Source organism: Hippocampus guttulatus, chromosome 13, assembly GCF_054856545.1.
Source record: "Hippocampus guttulatus isolate MCC_2025c chromosome 13, RoL_Hgut_1.0, whole genome shotgun sequence".
Classification (NCBI taxonomy): domain Eukaryota; kingdom Metazoa; phylum Chordata; class Actinopteri; order Syngnathiformes; family Syngnathidae; genus Hippocampus; species Hippocampus guttulatus.
The window spans coordinates 9,611,401-9,624,466 of NC_141273.1; the positions used below are offsets into that span (position 1 = coordinate 9,611,401).

The 13,066-nt window shown below is 42.2% G+C and overlaps 1 protein-coding gene and 1 long non-coding RNA gene across 3 annotated transcripts; one reads left to right on the forward strand and one right to left on the reverse strand.

Moving 5' to 3' along the window:
• Nucleotides 1–2,068: 2,068 nt before the first annotated feature.
• LOC147196247 (uncharacterized) lies at nucleotides 2,069–6,984 on the reverse strand. Its single transcript, XR_015102707.1, has 2 exons — nucleotides 6,855–6,984; nucleotides 2,069–4,480 (listed from the first exon to the last, which is right to left on the reverse strand). It is a non-coding gene; the product is annotated as an uncharacterized LOC147196247 (long non-coding RNA).
• Nucleotides 6,839–12,715, forward strand: otx2b (orthodenticle homeobox 2b). Of its 2 annotated transcripts, none has more exons than XM_086127840.1 (4): nucleotides 6,839–7,832; nucleotides 9,095–9,305; nucleotides 9,602–9,753; nucleotides 10,980–12,715. In XM_086127840.1, the coding sequence occupies exons 2-4, from the start codon at nucleotides 9,209–9,211 to the stop codon at nucleotides 11,604–11,606; spliced, it is 876 nt and encodes a 291-aa protein (XP_085983966.1). In that variant the 5' UTR covers nucleotides 6,839–7,832; nucleotides 9,095–9,208; the 3' UTR covers nucleotides 11,607–12,715. The 2 variants fall into 2 exon arrangements, with proteins under 2 accessions (XP_085983966.1, XP_085983967.1); XM_086127841.1 differs by lacking the exon at nucleotides 6,839–7,832 and adding an exon at nucleotides 7,932–8,073.
• The last annotated feature ends 351 nt before the right edge of the window (nucleotides 12,716–13,066 follow it).

Below are 13,066 nucleotides of genomic sequence, written 5' to 3' on the forward strand. Positions count from 1 at the left end.
CATTTTTTAAAAGTCCAAAAATATTTTTTCTTAAACTACCGGTATTTATAAAACACACCTCTTCTTGTTGTGGTTTCTAGAGTAAGTGAATGCTGAAAAGCAAACCTTCATGCTCATGCTGCACTATCTATATATAAGTGCTGTAGAAGGACTACAAATACAAAACTCTGTTTTCTTGTCATTTCTCACACTTTCATTCCTTTCTTAGATTAAAAGTGCCCTTCTCTCATTTGTTATTTATTTTTACAAACTTTGATAACCAGGTATGGGTTTTGCAAGATATTTTGGATTTGAAATGAGCAGGGTGTCCTTTTTGAAACCTATTTTCATTGATCAGAAATAACTGAACTATTGGAACAGCGCCGTTTTCTCATTCATTTAAAAGAAAAATTCAATATGTAAATGAACTTTGCTTTATTGCGTCTCTGTTCTTCTTCATTGAATATGAGAACATTCTTCGCACATTTCGCGAAGGATGGCTTCAAGTTTGTAAGCTTTCACACAAACGCACATTGACACTTTGGTTAGTACTATCCAGCGGCTGCGATCAATCACGGCTCAGTTTGTGAACGTCACCTGACCAATCTCAGAAAAGAACTGAGCCGTGATTGGTGGTTTCCTGAGCCCTGAGCAACCGTGATGTCATTTTCAGTCGACAGCAAGCGGCAAAATGGCCGCCCTCTGAGATGGATAAAAACAGGTCGATTTTGCAGCCTAATTCTTCTTCCACAAACGCAATATTCATAATAATGCCGTGTTTAGACTAGTGGGGGCGCATATTATTGTAAATAAATGTTTTGACTCATTTTCCAGAGTTACCCCCCTCAACTCAATTCATTTGACTTTCAGACATTCAGCTCGATATACAGTATATTACATATTTTCACAATCACACACATTTTTCGAGGGACACGATAAGGATGGTCACTTTCTTCATCATGGCTTGACTTCAGTCTCTCTTCAAAGAAAAAGCAAAATTTCTCCTCTTGATTCTCTCAACATCATCCGATAAATATTTCTCTCAAGCCGAAGCTGCTGGAGGACAACTCAAGCAGCAGTAAGACAGGAGCAGTAAGGCCCCCTTCCCCACCCTCCTCCGTTCCCTCCCCTCATCCCACAACCCGAGCCCATCGCTCTGTTTACTCTCCTAATTACAGGGGAGGGGCCGGCTGACAGGCGAGCCATCACAGATTCCCCACAGGCCCGAGGCTGGGAAAACACCCGCCGCTGTCTCCCAAAAAGCGCCGACGATGTCCAACTGTCACGGAGGAGCCTTCACTGGTGAAGGCCAGAGAGGGCCCAAAGAGAGATATTAAAGCGTGGGGAGGAATTGGCACCGTTGGCACTAACAGGGGGTACACTTGAGAAGTCCAATTGGGAAGCTGGGGGCATCGCCAAAGTGTCATTCAAAGCAAAGTGGGCTTTGGACAGGGAAACACAAGACACGCACACGCACTGTTTCAGCGCTCAACCGGGGTAAAAGTACTGAAGCCATCAAACCACTGATTAGTTGCTTTATTTCTTAACCTTTACAAACATAATGATGTACGCTGAGTGATACATATGGCTGATGAATTTATTGCTCCTGTTGTGGTTCGCAATTCAGATATTTTCACAACCTAATTGAGCTGCAAGCGAAGGGTACATTTTAGCAACAGCTCATAATACTAGAAAAAAAACGTGCCTTTTTTTTTTGTCCAACTACAATATTATGTTGTAACATTCACACTTCTTTGATACTGTCGGTACAAAATGAAAAGTCATTGGTGAGTGGAAAAATTTCTGCTAAATCTCACTTCGGTTTTCACACGTCACCCTATTGAAGTCTCATGAGTGTAACGGGGCTGTAAATTTTTTCAAAGGTCATCAATTATATTCAAAACTAATTGAGATTCATCAAACAACTTGAGATTCGATTGAGTACTCCTGAGGAGGTTTTAGCTACAACATTAGCTAGTGAAGTTCTGGTGATTTCTAGCAAGAAGCAAAAGGGAGCCTTCTTGTAAAAGTTGTATCAAATGAAAGGGTTGGGGGGCGGGGGTGGAACAAATCTGAAATAATCGCACAATTTGTAATAGGTCACTTTTATTGCACACGTTATAGCAATTAATCAAGTCTTAACAAAGTCATACCAAGCTAATTGAAAAACAAGACAAAGAACAAGGATGCATTTATTGTAAAATGGTATCTCTCTGAAGGATTCACTAACAAAGGTAAAATGCTTAAACTGGTAAAAGCAGTGCATATGTGTGTGTATGTGTGTGTGTGTGTTTACATACACACACACAGTTGCGTTTCCAGTGTATATACTTTTCTCCCCTTCATAAGGAGGGATGAATTGCTAGGTTCAGGGGGATAAATATATTTATTTTGCATGAAATAAAAGAATAAAGGAAAATGCCAAACGATGGGTCACTTTTATTGAACCGTAGAAGTGTACATGTAGCGCCCCCTTCCAGGGAGGTCTAATCCACTGTGGGTTATAAGAGAGGGAGGTCAAAGTGAATCCCGGTGGAGGCCAACATACTGACCCTATCGCATATTCAGGTCAGATAAACAAAACAGTGCAACGGAAGGTTAAATCGGGAAGAGTTTCCTCTTCGGGAGCTCTCCAACACCTCACAGCCCCCCACCACTCAAGGAAAAAAAAAAACATTTGATGAATCATGAATACTCACACTGGTGCAAGCGCTGTGACCATTCTCCCAAAAATACATTATGATGGGGATTAAACATGAAATCTCACAATGTAACGTTTTCAAATGTGTTATGAATGCTTCCCAGAATCCAATTCAAATCCCAGGTTGCCAAATAAGCCTGAACAAATCCCCCCACTTTGACTTCCTCTTCCTTTGAAGACTCCACAGGTCCGGTCTGCAGGGCAGCTTTTAGCACGCCGTGCACACACACCTCCACGTGCACGCGGGATGCCTACAGACTCGAGGTGCAATTGAAGCCACATTTCCACTCACTGCATAACACAAACACACTAGGGATGCACCAATACCAGTATGCTACGTCAATACTCAAACTTTTAAAAACTCTCCAATTCAAACACATTCGGTCTTTCGTGGGCGTGGTGTATGCAGTTTGACGGATCGCTCACTGTTCTTCAAAAAGAGTTTTTAACATCAGAATTTATGTCGCTCCTGTTGACCTTTACTGCAAAACTAAACAAATAAATATATGAATAGCAAAACTGAGAATCGAATGCCAAGGCAATCATCAAAATAAAAGTGGTAAGAGAAGAACCACCATCAAGACGGTCCCCAAAAACTTCGCGGGGCTCACGCTAGCTACCGTGAGTAGTCGGAGGTTGAGGGAAAAATTGGCTATTTATGCAGACGCCGCGAGCTAGAAATAGCTTTAGCTATTAGTGCACCTAAACACGTTGTGGAGTCGCTCGTTGGGCAGTAATCATCGCCCTCGTGGCAGTGAAGAAGCTCCATTTCTGACAAGTATCTTACTTACAAAGGGTTGCTGTGAAAAGATGGAAAAACCAAGCTAAATGCTAACCCTTGCCACGGCTAGCGCGTTTACCGCAGCAATTTATTCTGCATTCGAAGAAGGTTGAAAATCAGACTAATCCCACTCAGATTCTCCCAAGTCTGACCCCAAAGCATTCCAAGCGAATGTAAACAACAAAGATGGCTGATTCCGATAAATTCAATGTTGTTGTGATTCATCACATCACGCATCTTCAGAAAATGTGCTGTAAATTGAGAAACTGCATTTGACACACATAACGGTCAAGACATGTTGGCATTAAAAGTTTGAGAAAATTACCGTGATCACTGTTTGAATGATAACACACCGTCAATAATTCAAATATTTATAAGATGAATTCATTTTCAAAGGGTAGTTCAGTGGGCCATGTCCTTACCGTTATTCATCCTATTTATTGAATATGAAGCATATGCTTCGCTAGCAAATCGATTTTTGAGTGTTCTACGAAAAAACTCAACTTGACTCATTATTGATTGACTAATTATATACTCACTTTATTTATTCACTGAGCACTTTAATAAAGCAAATATCTATAGGCCCTGTATCATGAAGGTCAAACATAAAATATAAAACATTAAAATCAAAATACCAGTAATCAAGTGCTGTATTTGAGTGGAATTTAGGCCATGTTCAATGAAAGTTTGTGTCTTGGAACAACATTTTATCACAATGAAATTTCAATTCTACCCAAATGTCCAAACATGTTGAAGTATCTGCATACTGTGAATCAAAGAGATATTACTTGTTGTCTTGTCCTGGGATTGGGTTCATCCTGACACACCTCAATTCATGCATTGAGTAAGACTGTCAAGTTAGAGTTCACTTTCTGTCTTTGCGAGTGGACCTCTTCTCCTTCAGTCAACCTTGACTTGGCCTTGTGTGCCCCCGCCCCCCTTCCTCCCTTCTTGCCTCCTCCGTGATGATGAGAGATGACAGTGAATTTAATTGCATCCGTTTGTTTGTCGGCGAACTCCTGCGCAAACACAACACAACAACAATTACAGCTCTAATTAAAAGGCGTGAACTTGGCAAACACACACACACACACACACATACACACGCGCACACACACACTCGCACTCATGGCCTTGTGGGGGCCACATTTGCTCTGTGCGGAAAATGCAGGACAAAATAGGAACACGTAGAATCTCAAATATGTGTGACAACTGTAAACATGTAAACAAGCTCTAATACTTGTATTTCTTTGCAACGTGTGTGTGTGTGTTTATGTATATATATATATATATGTACAGTATATATTTTAACTTGATATTTATTCATTTATTTATTTTTGCATGCAGTTGACCGTCCTATCCTCATGGAATATTGTGGCAACGCCAGAACACAGGATGAGTCTGATTCCTCATTTGAAAAGTGAACTGTGGCTACCTGGTTGGTTTTCCTCTTGTGTTGTGATGACCTTCACGGTACTTTATAATTAATAAGGACAATGGGTGTGACTGCATGTCCATTTTGGATACATTCAGTGGCACCTTCATCGCAAAGGTGGCATACTGTACTTATTATTGAGCCTCGCGGGCTAATTAAAATACAGCTTATGACGATCCTCTGTCAGCTCCAATCCCCCCTCTTACATGCACAGTTGCTGATCCAATAGGCTTCACTTAGCTGCACGATTCAGAGGAAAAAAATGTTTTGCAGCCAAACTGATCCAATTCTGTTGCTATTTTTCTCTGATCGTATATTTTTGAAGAACAAGAAAAAACTAAAAACAGCGCAAAAAAGAAAAAAGTGAACTGCAGTTTTCTTTTTTCTTCTTTTTTCAGCTCAGAATAAATTCTTCAAGCATACAGATATGAAGCAAGAAGAAAAGATGTATAAGTGGTAAATACGCCTGCCTGTGTGTGTGCGGGCGTGTGTGTGGGGGGTGTGGGGGGGGGCTGCCAGTATGTAAATACCAACCAGTTTGTCTTCCATTTGCTCTCCTTAATTATTTATGACACATATGTTTATTCGATCGTGTCTTTTTTTAGTATACTGGCAATAATATGCATAGCCTTATTAATTCGCCCAAACCTTCCAACTGCCACCCCTGAGCCCCTTCCTAGTCCCTCATGCATGGCTATCAAAGTAGGTGCAGTGAGTGAGACAAAGTGAGAAAGGAATCACAGGTTGGAGGCGGCCCTGCCTGCTTTAATGCACAGCCTCAGGTGGAGTGGAGCAGAGGCGGAGATAAAAGGCGGGAGTCGGTGCATGGGAGCGCTTGCAGCCCGCCGGGGGCGCTTAACTCCTTGTGCCTTTAAACATCCTTTTAACACGCACGCTCCCCGCGGACGGCCCGCTTTTAGCGGCCCATCAATTATTGAGCTCTATACTTCGACGGCGAGATAACTGGCGCACAGACCCGCTCGTTTGCTCATTTTACACGCGGCATTGCTGCTGCTCTGCATCATTTATTAATAGAACGCGCCGGGAGATCTTTAGTAAATCAACCCGGTGTGGCTGGAAAAATATAACGGATGACGGTGAAGACGAAAAGAGGGTCCAATGTGCATTTATGGCACGGGTAGCACTGGCTGGCTCAAACTTTCAATAAATGTAAGGTTAAAAAGTAAATAATAGTCATGTTGTTTTTCTAAATGTCAAGAATACAATATTTTTTCAGGTAGTATTTAAAATAATTTTTTTTGTCATAATTGAAAAATAAAACAAAATTTTTAGATTGAAGTATCTCAACACAATTAATTTCCTAAAATGGATTTCCTAAAATGTGAATGGACATTAAAAACAATAAGGTTTGTCGCCGACAATTTTTGATGTTACATTTAAAATAATGTCAATGTATAACAACGTACATTCTATTTTATATCAAAAATGTTTTTTTTAATCATCCAAACGATGCAATGTGTCAGTACCTGTGCCCCCGCTGCGTCCCCGAGAAGAAATAACAAATAAATCCCTTTGCTCAGGTGAGCGTTGACGGCTGAAAGAAATCCAACTTTGCGGGGGGGCTCTTCGGCTGCGTGCGTGGAAATCTCCGAGCATAGCGAGCGCCTGATGACACTTTGGTGCAGGCCTTGCTTGCACGCCGAGACCTTGAAAAGCCTCCGACGTGTGTTCAAAGCTTTCCAATAATCAATATTCAAAAATCTTGTGTGTGTGTGTGTGTGTGTGTGTGTGTGTGTGTGTGTGTGTGTGTGTGTGTGTGTGTGTGTGTGCGCGTGTGTGTGTGTGTGTTCCACATAGGACCATAAAGCAACGAAAACCACACGTCGAGCGCCAGTGTTTTTTGCAATTCCTCAAGCAAAAAACGGCGCATACTTTAAAAGCACAAAATACCACGTTTGCAACCGCAAATGATTGCCGGTGAGACCGAATTGTTTTACCTTGCAGCTTGGCTTGCCATGTGAACATCTTCATTCTCCTCCTCCTCTTCTTCACTGAGCCCCTGTTTGTGTGCGCATGTGGGCACAGGCCCGCTGAATAGTGACACACTAACTGCTCTGCTGATGAAAGGACGCTTTTTTAAGGAATAAGTCTCTAAATCCTCTTCTTCTTTTTTTTTTTTTTTTGCCTACATGCGACACGTCGCGGGAATGTGATAGGAAGGCGTCTCTCGATTTTTTTTAACTCTTTCTCTTCTTTGGTCGCAACGTGACATACAGAGGGACATCCACTGCGTTCATTTATTGTTGGAACGATATAATATTGCGTGATTGTCTTACGTGTTTGTGTAACTCATCTTACGCGATGAAAATTACATGAAAAAAGAAGTCAGAGTGCGGCAGTGGAAGATTTTCTTTTGATTGTCTTCTTTTTTTTTTTTAATGCATAGATTTGGACGGAAATGTGATTTGTAGTTTTAAACTCCACTTGTTACAGCCGACGTGAAAGATTCTCTCGCGGGGCCATTGCATGAGGACAGTGGGGCCCAAAAAAAAAAAAAAAATAAGTATCTGGGGTGGGAGGAGGGATATTCTCCCTCCCCACCCACCACCACCACCAGGGTGTGTGGGAGCTGAGTTCCTATTGGCTGCCTCTTTGTACAAAGTCCAACTCCAAGCACTTCACTCCCAACACACCAACAAATCCTATGCTGCCTCCTCCTCCTCTTCCTCCTCCTCCATCATCCTCATCCTCATCCTCCTCATCATCATCGTCATCATCATTTCGCTGCTGCAGCACTGCTTCAAAACCCAGCGCAGACGCTCCACGTTGAAGTTTGTGTTCTGAAACTGCGGATTCTGCTTCTTTTTCCCCTTGTGGTATCTTTTTCGATATTGACGCCGGACGCCGTTGCCCTCACTTGACTTTCCGCACTCGTTCAAGACACATAAAAGACGTTTGCACTCTCCAGGACCAAGGTGGGTTCACTCCCCCCCCCCCCCCCCCCTACTCACTAAGGATTCGTTTTAGATCGACCGTTTTTTGAATTTCGAAGGTGGGCTCGTCTTCAATCTGCCCTGCAGGGCAACAGACATCGGCCACAGACACGAAGACAGAAAACAACTGGAAAACACGTTTTTTTTCCCAAGGGGCGGTTCGTCGTATGAGTAAAATCAAGAAAAATAAAACAATTTAGAGGCACGAGACGAAACAAAAGAAGTAAGGCTATTTTGGCTCATATCGGAAGAATTTAAAATCAAGAGTGACATATTCTGATGAGGACTCGATGTAAAACAAAACATTTTTTAAGAGAAGAAAAGTCCATTTTTCAGGCGGACGTGTTCTTCATTTATTTAGAATCGTCCGTTGAAAAATGTAAATCAAATTGTGCGTGATGCCTTCTCTGACAAGTTGATCAGAAATGATCAATTTTAGGCCTCTCACATTACATTATTTAATTGGATGGACAGCAAACTAACATCACATTTAATAAGCTATTAGCATGAATAATTTAGGCGCCAGAAATGCTTTGAGAATTGTAATTTCGGTTGCCTAAATGCCAGAGTATGCGAATGGAATAAACGATAATGATTTAAAAACCCAAATACATACATCCAAAAATATTCATCTGGGGCGCTCGTTGCATATTTATCAGAAAATTGCAGTGCAATCATCTCCACTCACTTGCCACTTCGAGTAGCTCGTTAATTAATCAATAAATTAATCAATTTATAAGAAGGAGACCTTTGATAATTAAACTCGGTCAGGGATGGGGATGAGGACGATGACGATAATGATTATTGAGCGGCAATGTGCAACTGGTCCACGGGTTTCAACGTGACAGATTGGGACGAGGGGGTTAAAACCGTTAGGAGACGAAGAAATACAATCAAGAGGCAAACTAACGAATAAGCGACATTTACACAAGCACATGCAGTTAGTCAGAAATCGGATTCCCTTTTTTTAAAACAAATATTTGCGATGAAAGTCTCGCTTTAAAAAACATGCACGGAGATTGTGACAATTCATTGAATCATTTCAAATATTTGAATCGACCTCATGGCTTGAACAAACGTGCGCATTTATAAAAAATTAAAAACAGGAAAAATTGCTTACGGTTCTCTTATTTTTGTGTATTGTGAGCAGGCAATTGTTCCCAAATAAAATGTATGTATTTGTGCAGTGTGTGTGTGTTTATTTCCCAAACGTAAAATGTCGTTGCGTTTTTCTTTGTGGTCAGGTGTCAACAGAGAGCCGCGCGTGAGCACTCTCACGACAGGACAGCAGGTGCACATCAGGAGCTCCATCCATTTCCAACATTTTCTCCAACTTCAGCCACCAGACAAACATTAGCATGATGTCGTATCTAAAGCAACCACCTTACACAGTCAATGGGCTCAGCTTAACCACTTCCGGAATGGACCTCTTGCATCCATCCGTGGGCTATCCAGGTGAGCGCCAACTTTTCGAATGGATACATAAATGTCCAGTTCTTCCCCAAACAAATATTTCCATTTGAATAAAGACAAACTAATGTCACGAATTTGCTCGATGATGTTTTGTGAATTCAAATTATATTCATTAACACCAGCAAAGGTAATGAACCACAAATACGCAACTAGACGGAAACTAAAAGCCCTGCAAATTGGAGTTGCACGACCTCCGTGTGTTGTTTTATTTCAAAGTCTCGTTGAATGTGTTGGAATAATTCTTTTTCATGCTGTGCATATTTCTCCGGCTGTTACAGCGACGCCAAGGAAGCAGAGAAGAGAGAGGACTACTTTTACGCGCGCGCAGCTCGACGTCTTGGAGGCGTTGTTCGCTAAAACGAGGTATCCGGACATATTCATGCGCGAAGAAGTGGCTCTCAAAATCAATCTACCTGAGTCGCGTGTACAGGTGAGTTGCTAAGCTTCTGCTTTGGTGGAAAACCCCATCTATCCGTTAGGAGAAAAACATTTAGAGCGAGCAAAGCAAATAGGAGAAAGGGGAACATGAACATACAAAAGCAGGAATTTCATATTTTATTCAAAATATGTCAGTCAAGTGACAGGCATAAAATAAATAACAAGACACAGTAAAAAAAAAAAAAAAAAAAAAAACGAGAAGACAAAATCAAAGATGGGCTTCGAGGCGAATGCTGCTTGCTTATTTTTGCCCCAAAGCTAAATGTGCATGATTTTGTAAGTGAGTGTTTTAATTGCCCTTTTAATGTTTGCAAGTATAGTGTTGTTCTTTTCCCCCCGTTGATAGCTCGATTTTAAGGAAACAAGTTTTTGAGACATGAAGGCTCAAAAACTCGTTTGCTTAAAATTGTAGTGAATGAAAACGAGCCTTAAAAATTAACGTTGAATTCAAATAAATAGCATAAATGTGGTGTTTGTTTAACAGAAGTTAGCCAGTCTGATGGTTTTTGGCCTTTTAGATGGAATGAGTGTGGCCTGATTAAATGTACTTGCGCAACCAATCAGCTGAGAACATTAAGAAAAGCACAAATTCAGTTTTAAGGACAAGTCACATGACTTGACCATGAATGCCGTTTAGTTTTTAAAGGAGTGATTTCAAATTTATCACACGTTTTGTGATTTTACAATTCAAACAAAGATTGCTGTTGCGCCGAAGACAGATGATAACGAAGATTAAAAAAAATAGTCACTGCTAATATTTCACATTTTCGGCAATCATCCAAGGCACTGAAAAAAACACATTGGGGAAATCATTCAAAACAACCAAAAAATACAGTGAGCCGTGTTTCCAAAGCTTTTAGGTTTGTATTGTATTATTATTATTATTATTATTTATTTATTCTATTTGCCATCGAGCCACATCAAATTAATTCGAAACGTTTTTAAATGGCTAACGGAAACATGAAATGCGAATTTTAAAAAGATTGTAAACCAATATGATTTGTGTGTTCGTTAGTGAGTGAGCTTGTGTGTGTGAGTGTGTGTGCGTGTGCGTGTATGTGTGTGTGTAAACCCGTCTCATAAATTGAGAAATGAAGCGTTCTAGTCGACAAATAACTTTGGGGAAAAGCAAATCGAGAAAATGTCGGCGTTCCCGAGGGAGACGGAGAACCTTTGCCACTTTTAATGCAGAGCATATTTGCAATGCTCTCGTCGCAGGTGTGGTTCAAGAACCGGCGAGCCAAGTGTCGCCAGCAGCAACAGCAGCAGCAGAACGGGGGGCAGAACAAGGCGCGGCCGACCAAGAAGAAAAGCTCCCCGAGCCGAGAAGTGAGCTCCGAGAGCGGCGCCAGCGGCCAGTTCACTCCCCCCAGCAGCACCGCCACGGCCATTCCGGCCATCTCCAGCAGCACGGCGCCGGTGTCCATCTGGAGCCCGGCCTCCATTTCCCCGCTCTCGGACCCGCTGTCGACGTCGTCGTCGTGCATGCAGAGGTCGTACCCCATGACGTACACGCAGGCCTCGGGCTACGGCCAGGGCTACGCCGGCTCCACGTCCTACTTCGGCGGCATGGACTGCGGCTCTTACCTCACCCCCATGCATCACCAGCTGTCGGGCCCCGGCTCGACCCTGAGCCCGATGAGCACAAATGCGGTGGCGGGCCACCTCAACCAGTCCCCGGCGTCGCTGTCCACGCAAGGCTACGGCACGTCCGGTCTGGGCTTCAACTCCACGGCGGACTGCCTGGATTATAAGGACCAAGCGGCGTCGTGGAAGCTGAACTTCAATGCCGATTGCTTGGATTATAAGGATCAGACCTCCTCGTGGAAATTCCAGGTCCTGTGAACACTCCGTCACGGACACACTGCGCGGGCCCTTGTTAAAACGGCTCTCTGGGAGGGGGGCCGCCTCCAACATTTTGGACGTATAACCCTCTCTTAGAGGAGAGGTCTAATTTATTTTAGCACTGGCAAAGAGATTTTCTTTACTTCTACCCCTCACCTGTAGCCCCCAATGTCCCTCATCCATGTCTATCAGTGCGCCCTCCACTCGTGCACCTGTTGAGGACAAGTTCACCACATTTACACACGCAAGGCCACGGAACGAGAACCCCGGACTCAGAACCTACTTCTTTGTTCCGATGAGGATGCTGCGTGGACATGGATGCACTACTTTATTTAAGAAAAAGGTGTTTATAAAGAATCAATAAGTAGTTTCTAAGAGACAATCAATGTGTGTCTTATATAAATGGTACATGTGTTTTTTTATTTTTATTATTTTTATTTTTATCTGTGCTATAGCCTTCGAAACTGTGATCTGTTGTATTGTATGCAATTTGTGAGCCCCTCCTCGCATCACACTCTCTTCGAACCTCTTTTCTTTTTCTGGAGGGAGAGCGCAGAAGCTAATGATTAAATGAGACTTTCCAAGTGGTAGTAATAATATGAAAGGTTGGACACACATTGTCACGCACTCACACACGTACGCAAAGGCTCCTCTCCACTGGATATCAACATGATTCTGGGTCCGGTACCGGCTCCAAAGATACTGAGGCCTCCCCGCCGAAAAGACGTGAAAAAGAAGAATAAAAAGCAGACGGTCCCTTGAGCTTCCTCTTAATAGACGATCTTTGAGTGTATACGAATACGTGTACGCGTGTATGCGTGTGCGTGTGTGTGTGTGCGCGCGCGCGCGCGTGTGTTTTGAGCGCGCGGAAACATCACTTGGGTTGTATGGCATTTTAATAAGGACATTAATAATAAAAAATCAAATGTAAAATGTATTCACAAGCAAAGTTATGAGTATTAAGTATCTTTAATTGGGAGAGAAAATGTGATTGTTAAACTGCTCAAACTTATATATTTGTTTTGACCTCATTTAAATTAGTTTTTAAAAATAACCCAATGGGGTTTAATAACGCTTGAGAAATGTAATAAAATCGATGCGCATCTTAACGCTTTTATTTCCCTCACTTCCGGAGCTCCAATCTTTGAAAAGTCCTCACAACAAGTGAAGGCCCAGCAGTTTAATCTCACAAAAGATGTTAATCCCAATATTTTCACCTAGCAACAGTGGGTCCCATTCAGGGCCCAAACATGTGGTCCACGAGCATTTTGAAATAACACAATGGCTTTGGTCTGAGAATGGTCTTTATACTCTGAAAATTGCCTGTACACGTTCAATTCTAATTGTACACACATTTTGCAGTGTCGTTAGATTGTTTTTTTTTCCGGAAAAAAAGATAAATATATTGCACCTGCAGTGACACCGTTTCCACCAAGATGAGAACTTTTCCCAGTCTTCTG